Source organism: Candoia aspera, chromosome 3, assembly GCF_035149785.1.
Source record: "Candoia aspera isolate rCanAsp1 chromosome 3, rCanAsp1.hap2, whole genome shotgun sequence".
Lineage (NCBI taxonomy): Eukaryota > Metazoa > Chordata > Lepidosauria > Squamata > Boidae > Candoia > Candoia aspera.
In genome coordinates this window covers 94,192,030-94,214,247 of record NC_086155.1, presented here as the reverse complement: position 1 = coordinate 94,214,247, position 22,218 = coordinate 94,192,030, and the positions used below count along the sequence as shown (strand labels likewise).

General features: G+C 38.4%; 1 protein-coding gene across 2 annotated transcripts in view; it reads left to right on the top strand.

Moving 5' to 3' along the window:
• The first annotated feature begins 3,299 nt into the window (after positions 1-3,299).
• Positions 3,300-22,218, top strand: part of NEK7 (NIMA related kinase 7) — a 73,186-nt gene continuing 54,267 nt past the window's right edge. Inside the window, exons 1-3 of one of the 2 annotated variants that reach the window (XM_063298385.1) lie at positions 3,300-3,340; positions 8,507-8,592; positions 15,054-15,194. In XM_063298385.1, the coding sequence (XP_063154455.1) occupies positions 8,536-8,592; positions 15,054-15,194 (198 nt within the window). In that variant the 5' untranslated portion in view covers positions 3,300-3,340; positions 8,507-8,535. Of the gene's footprint in view, positions 3,341-3,509; positions 3,694-8,506; positions 8,593-15,053; positions 15,195-22,218 lie in introns of those variants that run through there. The other variant, XM_063298384.1, reaches the window with a different exon arrangement.

The following is a 22,218-nucleotide window of genomic DNA, read 5'->3' as shown; positions in this document are numbered from 1 at the left end:
GGGATATTTCTGTGAAGTATACTCAAGAAAACTGCCTTCATATCTTAATTTCTACAAAGGGACTGTGGCTGGTTTCGTAACTTGCATTAAGGCATTATGGGTCTCATTTTGTTTTGGCTTAACATTTTAGCCAATTCAGCCATTGTGGTTTGCAAATTGCATGTTACGAAATTGCATGTTGTATGAATTCAGCCAATTGTGATTTGTTAACCATGATTAAACAAATTATGGCTTAAAGCCATGCTCAGACTAGGACTACAACTCAGTTCTAGATCCAGAAAAAGCAGTACACTGTGGTTTCTTACCATGTAGAAATACTGTAGAGAATTATTTAACTGCTATTCATGACTTGAAAGTATTTTTTTTTAGACTTTTTATCCTGCCTTATTTTTATAAATAACTCAAGGTGGGGAACATACCTAATACTCCTTCCTCCTCCTATTTTCCCCCCAAATAATGGCACATTGTTTCCATCATTTTGATGAATGCAGCAAGATCCTGTGAACACTCTTGTTCCAGAAGAATAGATCTCTCCCATAAATTTATCCAATACCCTTTTGAAAAAATCTTATGAGCGAAACCTGTCTTTACTGTTGGGAACAAATAGTAGTTCCAGCAATGTGATTTTCACCAGGGAAACAGCATGGGAAATTAAATCTTTGTTTTACTCTGCAGTCTTCATCTGCATCTCCCCCCATCTTTCTGGGTGGTTGCTATTTATAAAAGTTCTACAGTAGTAGGAGATTTGGGGACCTTTGTAGCTTTCACTGAAAAATATCTCAGCAATTCTCATAATTGGTTGTGACATCTAATGGAAAATGGAATTCATCTAGAGGGCCACAGATTCCTCACCCATTTGAGAAAGGAGGAAGAAATGCATCTGTAGATTTTTAGTGGTATACAGAGGTAAGGTCCAACGGGCATGGCTATGAAATGTACGCAGCAGTAAGGAACATCTTTTGGTCCTCTATGACGGCTCCTCGCAGATGAGCCAAAAGCAAGGAAAAGTTTCTTGGGGTTGGGGGAAAAGTTTTGTTACATGAGAAGTACCGTAATAAAGTGAGCGCTGCAATGAATCAGAAGTCCCCATACCCAGGGAAACAGTGAGGGAATTAAAAACATTTTTCTAAAACGTAACAGTCGGCAGCACCATAAAGATACAACTTTCTTTTATGGGTGTTTAATATTAGTCTTTCTTGTTAGCAGAAAAATGCAGCATCTCTTAAAAATATGGCTAAACTGCCATACTTCAGTTTTTTAAGCCAAATAATATAAAGGACACATGAGATTCATACAGTTTACAGAAGTATTTAAACTCCCCTATCAGAGACAGAAATGGAGGTGCTTTTCCAGGTCATTTTCTGTCCTTGAATTTATAGCACTGGATGTTTCACACACAGTCTGAAGGGGAAGGAAATTTTATGTATTTGTTTGAATGTAAATCAAAGACTCTAGCAGTTGGGGGCAAATAGATGTAACATTACATCATTACTGTAGATGTCAGATCTATGGGGATGTAGCCTTTTTTCTGCCCCTTTGTCAGCCCCCAAAATATTGCTGTAGTTAATGTACATATGGGTAGAGAGTTGGAAGGAACAGGGTAGGGTTTAACTACCCAGTACTGCACTTTCAGGGCTCCATACATTCCTTTGCTATATAGAATCTGGAGAAAGTTCTAATAATGCAAATGTACATAGAGTTCCCAGTACTTTCCCATATTACAAAGTGCTAGAGTAAGGCTTCCAGTAGATGTGGGTAAGCAGTCTCTGGAATGTTGCAAAAGGAAGTTTGCAAACCATAGACCCACCTCAAAGGTCCCAAATATTCTCTCTGATATGTAGCACACCACACATTTCCATTGCCACACAGTGTTTGGGTAAAGCTTCCAGTAAATACACACATAAGCAGTGGTCAGCATATTCCCCTTGTTACTCAAACCATAGAATGGGTATTAACTTCAGTTACATGTTGGTCAGAAGGATTAGGGGTCAGTGGTTGGATGCAGAAATGTCAATATCCTCTGCTAAATCCTACTGAAGGATTGTTGAAAGATGATGCTTCAAGAGGGTGTTCTAAGACAGAAAAGACAATTCCTTTATACTGAGATTGATCTTTAGTAAAGAAGGGCTTTCATAGAATTTAGGTTCTAAGTAGTGCATTTAGATTTCTAAAACAAAGATATAGAAGTATACCAGCATAGGAACAAAAATGGTTAGGGACAGCGTGGCATATGCAATGTCTATCTTTCTGTCCCTTACACATTGTACTAAAAAAGACAATAAAATTACTGAGGCAAAACAAATCAAGATAAATTTACAGAGAACTTATTCTAGTCATTAAAAAGTAACTGTTTGCCACCATGCTTAATGGGCTGTGATATGCTGCAGATAAGGATTTCACTTATGATCATTGTAACTGATACTTAGATATGTAACAAGAGTATCAATGGCTAACATTATGTGTAAACAATATATAGATGCTTTGTTTGCAAAGGCCTTTGTGCTTTTTTTCTCCTATCAGTGCCTTGCTGTTAATAGTTTCTGAATGTGAAAGCTAATGGCTAAAGTCCAGGTTTTACTAAAGATATTTCCAATTTTCATTTGTATAAATCACAGAACCAGGAGTCTGTGAGTTCTAGTCCCACCTTAGGCATGAAAGCCGGCTGGGTGACTTTGGGCCAGTCCCCCTCTCTCAGCCCTACTTGGTGCAATGTAGACTAGCCTCCTCGTGGTGCACCCCTGGCAACATGACTTGTCCCGGCTAAATAGTTCACACATCTGGCTGCTGGACCTGGCAAGGATTTCCCAGGAAGAAAAAGCATGACCACCGAACTGCTATGCCATACGATTAAAAAAAAACAAACTGGAAGGTCATATTAGGTCATCCAGCCCAGCTTCCCGGTCGGTGGAGGCGTCCAAATTCAATCGTCTAGTGAAGCTCCACAAGCGGACCCCACCACCTCCCTAGATAAACGTTCACGATACGTACTGACTTATGAAACAACTACGAATTGCAATCGCAGAAAAGGAAATAAACACCACGGCTGTCCCTTAAGAGGATATCCGAAAAAGCGCATAGCCAGGTGGCTGCAGCCTATGAGTCCGTCACTTTCAGAGCTGAAACAAAAGTTCAGGCCGACAAGGTCTTAGAAGAAGAAAACCTTTCAGCTGCCAATCGGGGGCCGGGGCTTTTATCCCACCGTCGCCCCTCCCCAAACACCACCCAGGGCCGAGCCAGCGCGCGATTCCCGGGGGTCCCGTGACGCGTGCGCTCTGCTGAGCCTCCCCGACTCCTCCTCCGCGACTCGTTCCCGCTGGCCCCCGTCGCCCCTCTTCGGGCGGTAGGTAGCCTCTTCTCGCTTGCAGTTTTCGGAGACGGTGACAGGACTTTCGTTGGTCACATGGTGGCCGCCGGGAGGGAGGGTCTGTTTACCCGTTTTCTTTCTCGCTGGAAAGAGGGGAAAACGCCTCGTGCGACTCAAGAACCGGCGCTTGCTTGCTTTCTTGCGTTTCTCTCTCTCTTCCTTCAGCCCGTAGTGTCGCCAGTCGGCAGCACTTGCAGGAAGGACCCGGACTTCCTGCGAGTGCAGCCGGCTGGGACGGTAGCTTGAAAAGAGAGAAAAAGTTCCCGGCTGTTGTTTTGGCTTTGCAAGAAAACAAGAGAACAGCCAGCCAGTTAATTCTTGGCCAGCTAGTAAGTAAAGTACGCGAACGGGCACCCCCATCCTCCCCAGATTTGCTGGGGCGGCATTCGCAACTGACGGCTGGAAGCGGAGGTTTCTTAGCGGGAATGTATCCCCAGCCCGAATTTGGTCCTTGTTCCCCATCCTAGTTTTAAGGCAACGCGTAGGCCCTACGGCCGCAGGTCTGCGGTATTTAACCCAGCCTTATCAGGCTGAGGCTAGTAGAGGGGTTTTTCCGAAGAATATGGTGCCAGGTTTTGCAAGCCTAGAGTCATTTATGCAGGAGTGAACTCCACTGAACTCTGGGAATTTGACTTCCGAGTTCTTGGCTGTTTTGAAAGCGTTGCGCTGAAAATCTATATTGGATCTTGCAAAGAATTGTCAACGAATCCAAAATAGTTTGTGTTTGTCAAAAATGGGGGTTGGGGGTTGGGGGGTGGAGGAGACAGAAAGAGGAAAATGGTTTCTCTTGGCTTTTATTCCTTAGACCTCTTATAAAATTCTCAGGCCTTTTACTAAATGAATTAAAAAGGAGATGACAGTCATAGTCAAACATATTGGAGTTTTAAGTTGATCAGTGGGTGTAAACAAGCTGAACTAAACTTGGAGAAACTGTGGCTTCTAAAGGCATTTTCAAATGAAAGTAGGCAGGTTTCCAAAAGTAAGTTTTCAGTGTGCTTAGCAAGAAGCCACTACTTCTCTCCTCCCCCTCCCCCCTCCCCCCTCCCCCTCACAAATATATTTTTGTTCAGTTTGGATTGAGATATTATGTCTTAGTAAAGGCCTGGAGAGGTGCACTAGCACTGCTTGAAACTGTGCTTCTGAATTAAGTGTTCAAAGCAAGTAAGAAAAAACACTACTTGCCTAAACCAGTGGTTTGCTGACTTGTGGCTCATTAACACTGTAGAGTTTGCCCAGTTTGTCTGCTCTCTCTTGTCTGAGTCAGTTGAAGTACTGGCTTAAACAAATTTGGGGAAGTGAATCACTACTCCAACTGGTCCTGACAGACAGATATCAGTCTTCTTGGAAGAAGCAAATAATGGATGACACAGTTCATTGTGGGCTCACCCCCCTAGTCTGTATCCATGCTAGCTTGGATGAAACCTGGAGAGAACTCAAAACAGAGAATTTTAGATCTTGGTTTACAAAAAGATAGAATCAGCGCTACTCACCTCTGCTACAAGGAGCTAACAGATTCCCCTTTTACAATCTGGCAGCATCTGTATCATTTATTGGTCCCATCTCATAGGAGGGCTTTTATATTGCCATGTTTGGGTGCTCTTCCCTCAAAGGTACTGATGGGCAGATACAATAGTATTTCTTACTAAGAGTATTCATGTATCTGCTCAGACTTAGAAATTGAGACAGTCGCGCACCTGCTTTTGAAATGCCATATCTATCATTTTTGGAGAGTAGAATTAATCTCCCCTCTAATTACAAACTATCCAGATCGCTTTCATACGGCAGTCATGTGCTACCTACCAGGAATCGGAAGCCTCTAGAATTATAGCTAAATTTTGTACCATCATTGTACAAAATGATGTCCATTAGAAGTTTCTGTACTTTATTGTTTGCCTAGGTGTATCTTGTGCAGGCATGAATAGTTTTTTTTTCTTTTTTTAAATTGGATACAGTGTAATGTATTTTTAAACTTCAGTTTGCTTGGTCTATAACCATATATTTTAATAAACTTTCTCTGCCACTGAAAGTCCATATTAATAATGGAATTCTTTTAGATTGCAGAACATTCTGAAGTGTGTTCTAAGAGCTGCTTTTTCAGTACATAAAGTTCAAACAAGGCCTCTCTCCCCCCAGAACCCATATTGATCTAAATCAGTGACAGTGATCAGGTTTTCAAAAGCCTCTTTATTGAACATACTGCAGGAAAGATGGATAGTGTCTTCAAGGAAAATGTTATGTGTCATAACTTTTAATGTTTCCAAGAAACCCCAGGATTCCTTGGTACAAAGAGTGCTTGTGTGTGTGTGTGTGTGTGTATATGTATGTGTGTGTATGTGTGTGTATGTATGTATATATATATATAGACTGTTGTTAAGATGTGTGCTGCTTGCCTCAGTGACAATTATTTTGAGATTAAAAGCAGAGGGAAATAACTGCTGTGGAACAGTTTTCCTGTCATATTTCAAGCACAGTGCAGAGGCTTAAGGACTGTTCTGTAGAAAAGCAGCTTGTTTTTAAAATTAAAAGGTGAAAATAGAGATGTTGCCTAAAAATATGTAGGAAAGATTATTTGTACTGTAGTTTAATTTACATTATTTACAGCACCTTAAAACTTTAGAAGGAAGTTTTCAATCTTAAAAATGCAAGTACTATGTCAGTAATGCTGTTACATGGTATTTCTCTTTTTCAGTGTTTCTAGGTTAAATATATTTGTATTTCTGACTTGGCTTTAATAAGGAACTGTAGAAATATGTTTTTGCTGCTGTTATTGTTCTTTGCAACACTTTTTTTAAATATCTATGCTAGTGTTTTCTCCTTTAATGCTATTTCAGATGTACATGACCTGAGGCAATACTATTGGGAAAAATTTATAACTTAACAAAATATAGTCATTTTTTTTTCATTTAACTTGATGCTGACTTTCAATCATAGTTTCTTCTTGAACAAATGGATAATAAGGAATAATCTTTGTAGGGATATGTAGCACCTTTTAAAAATAGTCATTCCATGTTGCTACTGGCAGAATATTCTTATTGTTTGAACAGAACTCTCAAATCTTGCTCCAAAAGCTTCCGATGCCCATTTGCTAACAAGACTGGCAGGATAAAAACATTGTCATTGCCTTTTTTTGATTTGGGAAAAATATTTCCTCTCATTGCTTCCAATGGGAGGAAATACATTTGGACCAACTGTCAAGCTGATCTAAATGTTTATTGCCTTTGGGGCTCTGGAAGTAGGAGAAACTGAAGAAATCCTGTTCCTTTGGGAACCCATCCATATGATTTAATTCTGGGCAAATCTGTATGTACACTTAACCTTTTGTTATTTTCTAGTTAGTGTCTCAGAAAAAATGCATGCAAATCTACAATCCTATGTACACTTGCTTAGAGGTACTTCATTGGCAGTACCTATTTGCCCTGCCAGGATTTACATGAGAGAGTTTACAGATTTATAGTGGATTTACCTGAGAAAGTTTGTTAAGCAGAATTGTGTGTCTGCTCACCTTTGAGAGGATTCCATTTATTTATTTATGAATGAGAATAATTGAACTCTTATTCCTAAGATGTTTACGGGGCTTCGTTGGCAATAAAAATGTCCTTTGGAACATTTTTTTCCCCTATTTCAGTAGGATTTTTTTTGTGAATAAATGGATTATAGATTACATTTACAGATTTTCTGCTTGGCCCTGAGTTCCTATGAGAAGGTCATTTCCTATGGAACAATATACCTCCAGAGAACTGAAAGGCCCTGACCTCTTGGCCTTTTATAAGGCATTAAAGACCAGGATGTCTCCTCAGGCATTTGGGCTGTGAAGTTAAGTCATCACGGTTAGTGAATTTGTCTGTTCTGGTCTTTATCAATTGAAATGGAATGAATTTTAGACACCAGGCATATGTTATATTATAATTACTATTTTAAATTAGTGGTTTTGGATATTTATTTTTTGTCCATTGTTTGTTTGTTTGTTTGTTTGTTTATGGTTTTAATCCTTTATGTACCATCCAGAGTTACTTCTGTGAGATGGGTGGCTATATAAATTGTTTAAATAAAACCAGTAAATAATTCATGGGATGCTCTTGCCAATGGAATGCTGCTGGGTGAAGATGATGATTGCCAGTCCTCCTTCCCTTGCTATGCTTTAAATCCAGGCATCTATTCTGGAAGGTATCAGGAAAATCTAAACTGTTTTTCACAGGAACTGTCTCCTGTGCAGAATATATCGGCATTTATGAAGTTAAAAGATGCTCAGCCGGTATGAAAGCTTTCATGAATTCTGTTATGAGTTGGGAAACTAGTAGCTCTGCAGAAATTGCTGACTGACTACTCCTAGCATCCTTTTGTATTGGCCATGCTACCTGAAACTATTGGGAGTTGTAGCTCATCAATATTTGGAGGTTGGTATATTCCATGCATTTTTTTTAAGTAGGATATTTTTGGATTAAGACTTATTTATTATACAGGTTAAAAAATAGCTAGGTGTCGTCATATAGGTGACTGTGGCTGATGTTGAAAAGTCAAGCAGGGTGGTATCTTGTTGATACATCGATGTGGAACCATAAGGAAATACCAGGGTTGTGGCTAGACTGGAAAATTAAATATTCCGTGAAAAGTCTGTGGTAAAAGATGTCTGTATTCAGAGGTATCCACTGGGGAGGGGTGTGGAGTGGCAGGGGGCAAATGATGAAAGCCGTTTTGCTCTGTTTGACACAAACCCCACCCCTTTTGTATGTATGTTATAATATTGCACAGTACAATAGTACAATGTTGGTTTAATCATCTTGATGAATGCCTTGGATCCTGCAGATGTCTCTGTCTGTAGTTCCAAAAAGATTGTATGAATGACGTTGTGAGCTACTAGGACTCAAGCTTTTTATCTTTAGAAAAAGAAAAGGAAAGGAAAAGAAAAGGACACAGATACTTAATACATGCTTGGGCCAAAGGTTACATGCAGAAGACAACTTTATGTTTCTTTGGCTGACTGAACTTGCTCTCCCTGTATGTAAACACACTGACTTCACTGTCTTTTCTGTGGTTTCCTCTTTTGTCAGTATTAAGATTATAATCCTTTGCTCATGTGAACCCTGTAAAGTGTCTCATAAGAATGCAAATAATCTATTTTCGTTGTATCCTGTTTTAATACAGGTTATTCAAAAGTATTGTGATTTGAAATAATGGATGAACAGTCGCAAGGCCTGCCAGGTCCTCCCGTGTCTCAGTTTCAACCACAGGTAAACTAATCTAATACAAGCAGGTAGTCAGGAGTACATTAATATTAAAAGAACAACTGTCACCATGTAGCCTGAAATGTGTTTTGAATGCCAGTTCTATATCGATCCCAGAATCTTTGAAACTCTGATTCCCTTTTCTAGAAGCAGAGGGGACATGGATGGGCAGATATGGACAGGGCTGAATGGGTAATGTAGTATGAGGAACAGTTAAAAAAAAAAAAAAGAACAATGAAAAATTGAAGGCTTTTATTAATGAATTAAAAATTTAATTCATCCAATAACAGAGTTTCCTGGAGAATTATATAGTTAAATCAAATCACAATAAAAGTATTGACTTTTGAGATAGTTTTTATTTTTTTTAAGCCAAATTTAAATAATTCTCCTGAAACTAGCAATCTCATTAACAGAAATTTTACATTTTCAAGAAGTATGTATTTATTTCCTTGTCTTAAAATTAAACCTGAATGCTATATTCTTTTACTTCTGATTTGGGTGCAAGTTCCTCTGTCCAAATCGATAGAAGAGGCTTTTTTAAGCCTCTCTGAATATATATGCATCCCAACCTCATTCTTCAGATAATTGCCCCTTCTGCCCCCAATTTTTGTTCTTTTAGTTCAATTCATCATAATGATGATTTTAAAGTTTTGGTGGCAGAATAGCTGCCCCATGTTATCTTTGGTGGGTAAGACTTTTTCCCCCATTTTTAACGATGTGGTTAAAAAGTTTGGTCTAAGCCAATAGTCAGGTTTTTTCAAAGAAGGGAATGAATTGGAGCTCCATAATTTAAGTATGTGATTGCAATTAACTGCTCAGTTTTTTTCTTTGGAAATAGTGACCTTATCTATACCACAGCTCCAACAAAAATGCCCATTATGTAAGAGTTGAGGCTCATGAGGTAGGAACCGGTGGTTCTCAGGCAAGAGATGGGCATTCTGCAAATATATCACAATTGTCCAAGGCTGTTAAGGGACATGTCAAATATATTGCTGTTGTGAGCTGCCCAGAGTTGTGTTCTAAGATGGGCAGCCATACAAATCTTTTAAATAAATAAGTTTGTTTGGAAGTGTAATAGGAAAAAGCCCCTTGAGAAAATATAAAAGTCTCTGACTACAGTAAGTTATCTGTGTGTAAGAATTCATTCTTGTCTGTAGTAAAGATGCTCATCTAGCTGAGCATTGTCTTTGAGTATTCTACCAAGAATGAGATGAGAAGTTGTAGTAAGGGTAAGATAGCTGGAGACTGGTGATTTACAGCTAAGTTTGGCTGTGAAGCCTAACAGTTTATCCCAGCAGGAACCAGGTTATGGAGAGAAGGGATTTTTGCCATTGTGCTGTTTTCAGGGAAAAGGCTTAAACTACAATTTGTATTTGTTGTTTGTTCGTTTAGTCGCTTCCGACTCTTCGTGACTTCATGGACCAGCCCACGCCAGAGCTTCCTGTCGGTTGTCAACACCCCCAGCTCCCCCAGGGACGAGTCCGTCACCTCTAAAATATCATCCATCCACCTTGCCCGTGGTCGGCCCCTCTTCCTTTTGCCTTCCACTCTCCCTAGCATCAGCATCTTCTCCAGGGTGTCCTGTCTTCTCATTATGTGGCCAAAGTATTTCAGTTTTGCCTTTAATATCATTCCCTCAAGTGAGCAGTCTGGCTTTATTGCCTGGAGTATGGACTGGTTTGATCTTCTTGCAGTCCAAGGCACTCTCAGAATTTTCCTCCAACACCACAGTTCAAAAGCATCGATCTTCCTTCTCTCAGCCTTCCTTATGGTCCAGCTCTCGCAGCCATATGTTACTACAGGGAACACCATTGCTTTAACTATGCGGACCTTTGTTGTCAGTGTGATGTCTCTGCTCTTAACTATTTTATCGAGATTGGTCATTGCTCTTCTCCCAAGGATTAAGCGTCTTCTGATTTCCTGACTGCAGTCAGCATCTGCAGTAATCTTTGCACCTAGGAATACAAAGTATTTCACTGCTTCTACATTTTCTCCCTCTATTTGCCAGTTCTCAATCAAGCTGGTTGCCATAATCTTGGTTTTTTTGAGGTTTAGCTGCAAGCCAGCTTTTGCACTTTCTTCTTTCACCTTCATCATAAGGCTCCTCAGTTCCTTTTCGCTTTCAGCCATCAAAGTGGTATCATCTGCATATTTGTATACCTCACTCTTATTCTTGGTCTATCCTCTCTACTTCATATGTCTTTTTTTTTTAAGGAAAAATCCTTCAGGATATTCATATAGCTGAACCTATTGCCTATCTGCTGAAGTGGATAGGAGTAGATTTTGTTATTTGGCAATAGAATGTGCAGTTGCTCAAAGGTACTTTGGTTTCTACTGATATGTTCTAATATTAGTATTCAGGCAGGTTCCAGAATTGAGCATTGCTTCAAAACTTGGAGACAATTGTTATATTTTGAAAAGAGTAGATATGTGCAAAAGTGTTGAAGTTGCCCAATGTAGTGTAGAGAAAACATCTTGTACCTTCAGTTAGTGCTTGGAAGTGAGTATTTCTGCAGGTTCCCCACCCCATTGAAAGTGACATAGAAATTTTATTTCTCAGCAATCTAAGCTTCAAGAGCATATTCTCTTTTGAACAGGACAGTTCTTTAAGGTGCTTCAGGACTGATGAAGATAAATGTAAAGAAAGAAAAAAAATCTAGCTTAAGATACAATTATGGTCATAATTTCTGGAGGGTAGAGTGTGATTAAACATCTGCAAGGAATGGTTTGGCCTTGTGACTTTTGCTGCAGAGCAGAATGCTAAATCATAATTTTGAAGACTGTCCTTGCTCTCTGATTTGTAACAGGGTTTGTGTCAGACAGATATTGGAACCTCAGCTGACTGAAAAGAGACATGTGTCGTGCTTGAATAATATCAGAGATGAAAATAAGGAGTCTGGAATATATGGAATCTGAGCAGCAAAATAGTGTAATGAGGAGAAAGGCAGTGTGGAAGATGATTTTTAGATAATGTGCTAATATAATTGGAATCCCTAGAGCATTTTTTCATAGTCCCAAGGGAAAGCCACATGCTAGAACTTTTTCTATTTCAGATAGTGTACTAAAAGAGAAAATGTACTATGTTAGGTCCATAGAATGTTAAATCCGTGCAAAATAGTGTAGTTATAAATAATTGAAAGAAATGGTTACCAAAGCAAAGTTGCCTCTTGGATTTTGGACATTATTAACAAGAATGTACTTCTCTTAATTTTTTGCAAGCATCATTTTCAAGGAGCCATAAAAGTGTTATGCTCTGCCATTGTTGGAGGATTGGACCTCCACTGTGGTGGAATGGAACCATTTAATTAAGATGTTGAAAACTTGATCTATAGTTGCAGTTCTTAAGTAAGGAATGGAAGGTTGTTGACAGGTACCAAATTCAACAAAGCAGTTGATTTGGACTGGAACCATATTTTACATAATGATCATGTTTTCCTCCCTATAACAACTATAATGTGAAAATATGTGCTTCTTGATATGCTGTGGATGCTTGTTTGATCATTTACACTTTTTATGGCATTTCCGCAACATTTTCATCTCTTTTATAGAGTTTACATGTAATAGTGGGCAAATTATGCTGTAGACTGACAAAGGAAAGGAGGAAGGAATTCATGCCAAAAGAGGCAAGGAGGGTGAGAGTGTCTTCTTTTAGTTCTCTTCTTATCTCATTCACAAACTAGGGGTTTATTCTGAACATGGATGTGAGTTAAAATAGGTCATTTTAGTTCAGTATATGAATTCCTGCTTTCTTTGAAAAAAAATCAAAAGCTCCTTGTTACATACTATAGAAGATATTGCCATTTACAAAAATACACTGGTTTACAATGCAATCTAATAATTACTATATAATACGATTTCTGACCTACTGATGGCCCTATTAGCCATGAGTTTATTCCTTTTCCAAATTCCTTTATGTCTGGGAGGGAGTCCCGCAATATAGTTGGAGATGTGCAGCTATGTTGCTTCTCATGTCAGGTCTCTGTGTCTGAATTGTATGACAGAACAAGGGAGCAGATGAGACAAGCTGTCAGTCAGCCACACTGCCCTTTGAAGGAAGACCATTGGGGTTGGGGTGGGCAGAGAAGATGCTGCAAATGGGCTGTGAAGTTTACATACAGTGCCCACTGTTAAACAGATTACCTCTAATGAAGTGTCTAATGCTCAGGCTATCTCAGTCTAATTCTCAGTGGCAGTTCATCTCTCAACTGCCAAAAAACCCCACCACCCTCTGGCCCTCTCTCGCCACTCTGGCCGCCAAACACAGAGAGGTGCCCGGTCTTAATAAAGCCAGACAGTGTGTGATCTGACATGCAAATGTAGGTCATTGCATATGTAAATGTGTGATTACAAACCTGCATGCCAAAACACATTAGGGAGACTTTGCTCTCAGCATGCGGCTGTCACACTGCCTTAGTAGTTCATGCTAATGTTTGTCAAGTTGCTGTGCAGACAGGGGATGCAATTCCCTATTCCAATTTTGAAATATATGCTGGTTAAACAACTACAGAAAAGCTCCAAACTTAATGAAGCTACATCCTGTTTCTTTATAGCCTGAGCATTTGAATAATAAGAGAGAACTCCTCAACTTTCAGTGTTTTTCTCTAACTGCTAAAGCTAAGCTCATTAAACCTGCATAGGCACTTGGAATATAGTTTCCTGAATTGATACACTGCTATTCCTATCAAAGCAGCTCCATGTTTGGGTTCTGGTTCATCTGGTGAATATTTTTGATTCTGGGGCTGAGTAATGGATGAGGCAAAAGTCTAGGTAGATTTTCAGTAGCCACTGAAATTTTAAGAAGAGTATTTGTGTTCCCAAATCATTTTTTATTATTTCTTCTTTTTTGGAAATTCAGGTATCAGGTCTGAAAATGAGAAAATTGTTGTTGCTGTTGTTCTTCAGATCTTTATTTTGTTCTTGTTATTTTAATTTGGACTGTTGTATTTAGTGGAGAAATGTACAAAACTTTAATTTACAGACATACAGGATAACAGAACAGAGTACAGTCTGGAGTATTATCTTACTGATTGTCTTGCCCTGTACATTTAAAATGTCAGCTGTATATTAATCAAGTGGAGTGTGAATCTGTTTAAAAAGGAAATGTTAAAAGAACATCAAGAAGGGAAGTGGAGGAAAACTAGATTCTAATACTGTGCTCAGCTTCTTGATTCGTTTAAAGCAACACAGTAGTGGTTACTTAATTTTGATCTCTTCATAATGTTTTCACACAGGTCCTGATTCTGGTTCAGTACAAATTTCTCCATGTATTTACATCAATACTGAGCTAAAATTTTAGTTATTCTCTGGAGTAACTAAATGCCATGTTGGGTTCCATTTCTCCTTCATGTTTTCTGCTTCATCTGCTGTAGATCATAGAAAGCCTTGTTTTCTCTCTAGGAGATATCTTCTAAATGTAGAACCTATATGAACAATATTAAACTGACTGATAGACCAACGTATATGTGTTCCTCTCAATTTGCACAAGCATGTATATATATTTAGTCACATAGTACCATACTTAAGGCAAAGAATTTGTGGAGCCTTCATTGGATGGAAATATTTAGAAGGAATATTCCAAGCCAGGCACAAGTCTCGTACATTCAGACATTCCACCAAGCCCATCCAACATGGCAAATAGCAAGGAATGGTAACTGAAAAGATTAAGAGGCACCTTTTCCTTCCATGGTGTCCTTTCTTGATAGAAGTGTAATCTGTAGCTCTTGAAGGTTTGTTTTCATTGAATCAGAGTTGGAAAGGATTTTAGAGGCATTTTGCTTGGTGCAGAAGCCACTAGAGCAGTTTTTGAAACAAGTGATTGCCAGCCTCAGTTTGAAGACCCCCAATGAAGGAGAACTTACTGCTTCATATGGCAGCCTGTTGTACTTGGACAAATCCTACATTCTTATCAGATACTTGAGAAACCTCGTGGCATAGCTGGGCTGAGAAAGTGACTGACCTTAGGTTACCCAGTGAATTCCACGATTGAGTGGGAACTTGTATCTCCCTTTCTCCGCGTCTATTCAAAACCATAATCCTTGGCTTTTAGGATTTCAAAGGCCAAAGCTAGTAGCTTAAACTGAACCTGGAAGTATGCTGAAACTATCAAACTTTCCGTTGTTAATACAGACACGTTCGTCAGTTTGGGGAAGACAGAGGAGTTGTAGACACTTAGAATTCATTTTTTAAAATTAGATATATGCAGACTCTCAAGTTTGGATAATATTCCCATTTCTCAAATGAGCATTTCAAATTGAGAACACATGCTTAGTGTTTTTCAAGCACCCACTTCGGTATAGCTGGCAATAAAGAGTATTTCCTTGTTCCTGTTCACACCCACAAGTTTACCTTTCCCTGAATATCTCCTCCCACATTTGTGTTACTGGAGCTAATAGTCTGAACAGCTGGCTCTGTTGGGAGAGAGAAAAGAAAGTTTATTTAATTGTTTGTTTTTGTATCTTGGACTGCAGAAAGCCTTACGACCTGACATGGGCTACAATACTCTAGCCAACTTTCGGATAGAAAAGAAGATTGGTCGTGGACAGTTTAGTGAAGTGTACAGAGCAACGTGCTTGTTGGATGGTGTGCCAGTAGCTTTAAAAAAAGTGCAGGTAAGCATCTGTCAGGTAGGAGGAAGTGAAAAATATCCATGTCAGTTCTGAGATGGCTGCTTAACTGTTATTTCATGTATTTATTTAATTGTTCCTTCCAAATCTCACCCCTTAGAGTCAGTTCTGGTTGAAGAACTACAAATGCTTCATAAATAAGTAAATAATGCCAAGTTGCTGAAATACAATGTTGTAAAAAGAATAGTGATTATATAAAATGATTATCAGCAAAGGCCTTCCATTTTTAGGAAGCAGGTGGATTCTCAGCAATAAATATGTTGAACATAACATTCATAACATTTTATAATGGAATTTACTAAAACTGTGCTGTGCTTTGGGGGGAAAAAAGGAAAATGGGGTGCGAAGCATGTGATAGTGAAAATGTAGCCTGTCTTTTTTCCAGGAATCATGTGGCTGCTCTGTGCAGTTGCCACACAAGAAAAGATGCAGCTGCTTTAAGAAGTTAAATAAGGGTGCTATGTCTGTGCTCCTGCTTAATCAAAGCAAGAATCCGAAAGCATTACAGAGCCCTAGAAATTTTATTTCAACTCAACATGATGTACAACCATTGTGGGAAATTCTATCCACAATGAATACATTTTATTATTCCTGTGTTCATTGTAGGATTGTAGCTGTCTAGTAAACTTGTTTTACCCTCTCTAACGTTGATTGGAAAATCCTATCTAAGAAAAGGCTGTACATCTGTTTACCATTTATTCCTTGGATAGCAATTTCTGTATTGTTTTTAGGTCCGTTTCTAGCAGATAATGTCTCGCACTAAATAGTACTACTATCTATTGCTGGGGAAATAGATAGAAAAGAATCTTAAGAGTTCAACCATCTTACAGGTTGTGGACTAAAGTAAGAAACTGACCCTTCACCAGTACTGCTGATAACCATTATGTTTTCTGGTCCTAAGGCATAGGTGTCAATATAATTTGCTCCAATATATTTGCAGTTGCAGACTAAAGCAAATTAGGCAAGATTTGTAGAGAACCAAGCCTAAGATTGTTAGAACAGGTTCTTATATTGCCAAATATGTAGATAAATGTGTCAGGAAGTGGGCACTCTTGATAAGAAGATTGCCTGTGTATGTATGTTGAGAGAGAGAGAGAGAACAAAAGCACAATGATCTCTAGTGTGTATTATGTCTGTGTCAACTTACATTTCCTCCCCACCTCCCCACCCCAACTTTTAGGTTGTTTTTTCCTCCCTTTCTACTTAATAGTTACGAAGTATTGTCAGTGTTGCTTCATTTTCTTTGTATTAATTTTTTCCAAGTCCCATGTGCTATAGTGTGGTGATTAACTTTCAAAATATGTTCCTGACAATGGAAAATCCCTACCCATATTTGTCTTAATGAGTCATTGCCCAGTCTTGCTGCCATCCTGTAATCAGGCTAATCTATCCTGTTACCTGTCGGGTCCTACTGGGGCAGATCATAACAGGATTTGAATGGGATGGTTTTATAGTTTAATCTCAATGTTTTACTGGACTAGTTTATTTAACAAAGATTATTCACTTCTTAAATTGAATTGTTAGCCCACTTCTCATCAGGACATCTGTAGATCAATAGAGCATTACTTGGATAGTGGAATCCTTGGTGCTCTCTGAGCTTGGTTGTTTGCTTGCAGATGTTTCATTACCTGACTTGGTAACATCATTTGTGCTACTGAGTGTGGAGTTTGCTCCCTGTTTATATACAGTAGCTTGTCCTGCTAGTGTTGGTGGGGGTATGGTTTTCTCCTTGGTAGATCCTTGATTAGGTTATTGTTTTCTACTTGATTGTTTGTCTGGTGTTAATCTTTACTTATTTATTAAACAGAAGGCCAACCCCACACTCACTAGCACTGATAATGTTACATAGTTGGGTAATGAAACATTGCAGGCAAACAACCAAGCTCAAAGAGCACCAAGGGCTCCACAGTTCAACCCTGAGTTACATATATTCTCTTCTATTGAATTTTGGATGGGCCATGTTTCAAAGTGTCTTCCCTCCCCTCCCCTCCCCAACCTAAGTGAACTCTTTTATTGAGGTATAAGAGAAAAGGGATGAAGAAGAGAAAGTAGGGTATAGTAGAGTTAAATCACCACATAAATGAGTCAAAAAGAGAACTGCTAAAATAAACCCGATGCTGTATGTTTACAAAACTATTTTTAAACTTAAGAACTTAGCAGAATTGTGAATTGCCCAGTAACAGCAACAAAAAAAAGTTTAAGATGTACTGCTCTCTGTGCACTGCAGCAGTTTTTAGTATGCTTGGTCTACCCAGGAACTTTGCCAGAAACTCCATTGTATTTTACATCCTAAGTAGTTTAGTGCTTTTCCCCTTTTACTTCCACATTTTTGTCAGAAGGTGCAAACAAAGGGTTGCTTTTATCTTGGAGCAAGATTAATTATTTATTGTATGTTGTCAGTGAATTGCCTCTTGAGGATTATGTTGATCTTAAGAAAGATAATTATCGTTTCATAAAGTTATGTCTGGCAATTTCATTTTAATGTTTGGCAACCACTTTATTGTTTATGTATTTCTAGCAATTCCAAGAGCTTTTGCTAGAACTCTTTACATTCCCATTAGATTGTGCCACATTCCTTAGTAAAACTTAATTAATAATATTCAGTTTTAAGTTGCCAGTATTTACATTTTCAAAGATTGGATTGTAACCTGTACATTCTAATAAAAAGGCCATTGCTCTGTGAGATCAAATTCCTGTGACTTTACAGAAGTATTATAATTGCTTCTAGGCAGGGTTTCCAAAAGAAGTACCCTTATAGATTAACTGATTTATATTATATAACTTCAAAAGCTGAGGCTTAAATTTGCTCATTGGATTAAGAGAAATAAATTCTGGATTTGAAAACCAAGATGACTCTGCATCTTAGCCTCTTTCGAACTACTTCTAAGTACAGTTCACAATATGTTGCTTCATTGTTTGGCTCGTTTATACCTCATATGTAAATACCAAGGAGTCATCTTTCATTCCCTAAAATACTGCTGTGCTTTTTTGCACTGTGAAGCTTCTAAATATCTTGTTTATCTTGTCTTTGTCCTATTGTCCTCATTTGCTCATCCCCACTTTTTTATTTTATCGAGAGATTGCCAGTTGTTATGCTCTTCAATTCAGTGCATTAGGCTGGTTTGGAGGCTAATGCTGTCTGTTATTTTGTGCAGGTCCTAAAATCTAGAAATATCTAAGACCTGAATGTTGTTATGAGTATGTGTTGCTGAAATGAGCACCTGATTTGCTTCATATTTGGTGTATGTATATATATGTATGTATGTATATATGTGTGTGTGTATGTGTGTGTATATATGTGTGTGTGTGTGTGTGTGTTTTCATTTTAAAAAATGTGAAGCTAATTCAGAAGCTCCAGCAGCATTTTCTCTGGAGCTTGGCTTCTAACAGCCTTGCATGGTAAAGCATACATGAAAGGTATGTTGACAGGAAAACACCTGGTTTCATTGTATATAGTTTTATTTTGCTTGTTTTGAATTGCTTATTTTGAATTATTATATACTCTGGTTACCTTTTCTTAAGACGGTCAAAGCTGCCTAGGTAAACACATTTAAATGGTAGGTTGCCTCTAGCTATGCTGGGACTGTAATTTCTAAAATTCCCAATATAACTGGGAATTATAATTTATCCTATAAATTCCCAATATAATCCCCAATATAACAGCAGTCTTGAAGCTATTAAATTGTGGAAGCCCAAGTTAAATAAATTAATAGCAACCACTAATTAAAAGCTTGAAACTTCTTCATGATAAGGAAAAGAATATTGTTTCAAATCATGGGAGACCTCAGTTGCAGTGTTGGCAGATTGAATTCAACCTCTGCACCCGGCCAAAATGATTAGATACAATAGCAACCTTAATCTGTAGGAGGAAACATTAACACTCCCCTTTTTATACTACAGATTAAGATGCAAACCAATTTGCTTTATCAACTCTTTGTGTCTTGGTACAGGAAGAGGTTTGGTTAAAATACCAGCAATCATGTCTTTTGATTCACAATATTTTAACATTATTTCTCCTTTGCTTATCATATCTTTGATATATTGATATCTAATATCGATATGTTTTGTTCTATTTCTGCAGGCTTCAGATTTTGCCATAGCAATGCAAGCTTGATTATCCTCATAAACAGTTATAGGCTGGTTCATTTCCATGCCTATATCTTTTAACAAATGTTTAAACCATGTAACCTCATTACAGGTTTGTGTTAGAGAATAAAACTCTGCTTCTGCAGTGGAAAGAGCAACAAGTGTTTGTTTTCTAGAATGCCAACCTAAGCTAGATCCAGCAAATTGAATTAAAATCCCAGAAGTGGATTTTTTGTCACTGACATCTGCTCCCCAGTCAGAATCGGCAAAAGCCTGCAATTTCTCAGTTCCAGAGGCATTTAGCTTCAGGCAATAATTCTTTGTTCCTTGCAAATACCTCATTAACCTCTTCAGTGCTGCTTTTCCAGTAGATGTAGGCTTCTCTACCTGTCTACTTAAAATGGCCACAGAATTTGAGATATCTGGGCGAGAATGATTTGCAATGTACAGTAAACTTCCAATTGCAGATCTATATTTCTCTGCCTTAGTTAACTGAGTTTCTCCTATATCTTTCTGAAAATCTATTATCATCAGAGTAGAGACTGGTTTACAGTCTTGCATATTAAAATCTTCTAGGAGCTTTTGAATTTTACTACATTGGTTTAACAGAAAGCTACCATCCTTCTCCCTGTGTACTTCCAAACCTAGGTAATTTGTCACAACTCCAAGGCTTTTTAATATGAAATGGCTTTTCATGCAGGCTTCAAAATCAAGCCTTTGTTTTTCTGTTGATGTGAACAGCAGCAAATCATCAACATAAATGCACAGATACATACAGCCTTGTTTGTCTTTCTTCATATATACACATGGATCTGCTTTTCCTTTTTCAAAACCAAAATTCTGCAGTTTTTCATCTACTTTTTGGTTCCAGGATCTAGCAGCTTGTTTTAACCCATAGATTGACTTCTGCAGTTCACAGACTAGATTCTCCCCTTTTTCATAGCCAGGGGGTTGCTGCATGTATAATTTGTGGTCTAAATCACAATAGAGACATGCAGTTTGAATGTCATAGTGGTGAACTGACATTCCTTTCAGTGCAGCAACTTTTAACAGTAATCTAATTGATTCACCTTTAGTAACGGGTGCAAAAGTCTTGTCAAAGTCTAAATCTTTCCTTTGAGTGAACCCTTTTGCAACCAACCTTGCTTTATATTTTTGGATTTTGCCATCAGCATCCCTTTTCAGTTTGAAAACCCACCTACAACCCAGACAGCGTTCATTGGGAGGTAGATTTACCAGTTTCCATGTTTTATTTTCTTTCAAGGATGCTAATTCCTGTTGCATGGCAGAATGCCAATTTTGTGCAATCTCAGGTGGTAAAGCATTCACTTGTTCTAAAGACTCAGATTCTGTGAATATGTGAAAAGCCTTTACTGTTTCAGCCTGAAAACGTGATGGAGGAATGCCTTTATTACTCCTCTGAGATCTGCGAGGTAATACAGGGCTTAAATTTTGACTCCTATCACTTTCCTGAGAAGCATCTGTCTCATCAGACAGATCTTCAGTTTGCTTTTCTGGTTTAATGTCCTCATCAGGCAAAAGATCACCATCAGCAAGTCCTTGCTGTTCTCTTGTGGTGGTCAGATCAACTGGAGAGCTAGAATTTAATCTCCCCCAGTTTTGTTCAGCAAAAGAAGCGCTTTTGCTAATTATTAATTTCTCTCCCATTATGAACCTGTAGCTCCTTTGGCTTTGTTCATAGCCAACAAAGATGGCTTTCTTTGTTGTGGGGCCTTCTTTCCTTCTCTGCTGTTTTGGAATGTGAACCCATGCAGTGCTACCAAACACTCTAAGATGGTTTACCTTTGGTTTCACACCATAAAACAAATGGAATGGAGTGTCCTGAATCACAGAGTTATACAATCTGTTTTGTACATAACAAGCAGTAGATATGGCCTCTCCCCAATACTTAAAAGATAAATACGAATCTTTTAGCATGCATTCCATCGCATTTTGCAAGGTTCTGCCCTTTCTTTCAGCAACACCATTTTGCTGAGGGGTGTAAGGGTTAGAAAGAATTTGTTCTATCCCCTTTTCCACTAGGAACCTTCTGAATTTGTGAGAAAGGTATTCTTCTCCTCTATCACATTGGAGTGCAGATACAGGTCTAGGGAATTTTCCATTTGCCCATGTCACAAAACTTTTAAATTTCTCAAATGCCTCATCTTTATGTTTTAAGATGTAGATAAATGTGTATCTTGAGAAATCATCAATGATGGTCATTGCATACCTTGCTTGTCCAAGACTTGGAGCAAAAGGACCAATAATGTCAGAGTGTACAATTTCCAAAGATCTAGTTGTAACTCTGTCACTGTGCTTACTCACAGGAGCTTTTAGTGTTTTGCATTCTTTGCAAACTACACAGTCTAAGTATTTATCACAGGGTTTTATCTTTAGGTCAGCACACAGCTGTGGCATTTGTGCTATATACTTGAAATTAGCATGACCAAATCTCCAGTGCATCACGTGTACACATTGGTCATGATATGGCATGTTGCCAACTGCAGCCTTGCAGCTTGGTTTCCTTGCATTTTGCACAATGTACAAGGAGTCTTTTAACATACCAGTAGCACACAATTTCCCATTTTTTCGTATCTCACAACCATTTTTCTTAAATGTTATGATATACCCTGTTGCAGCCAATTGTGCCACAGATAAAAGGTTTGATTGTAAATTTGGCACATACAACACACCTTTTACAGTTTCTCCTAAGCAGGATAAATACAAGTCACCTTGTCCCATAATTTTGGTCACAGACCCATCAGCCAAAGATACACTTTGTCTTTCAGTTTTAGACAGTGACACAAAAGAGCTTTTACAATTACATAAATGACAATTGGCCCCAGAATCTAACACCCATACATCAGAATTACCCTTCTCAGCAACCTGTGCAATTTGGGTTGTCTGAAGAGCCTTCTTCTGT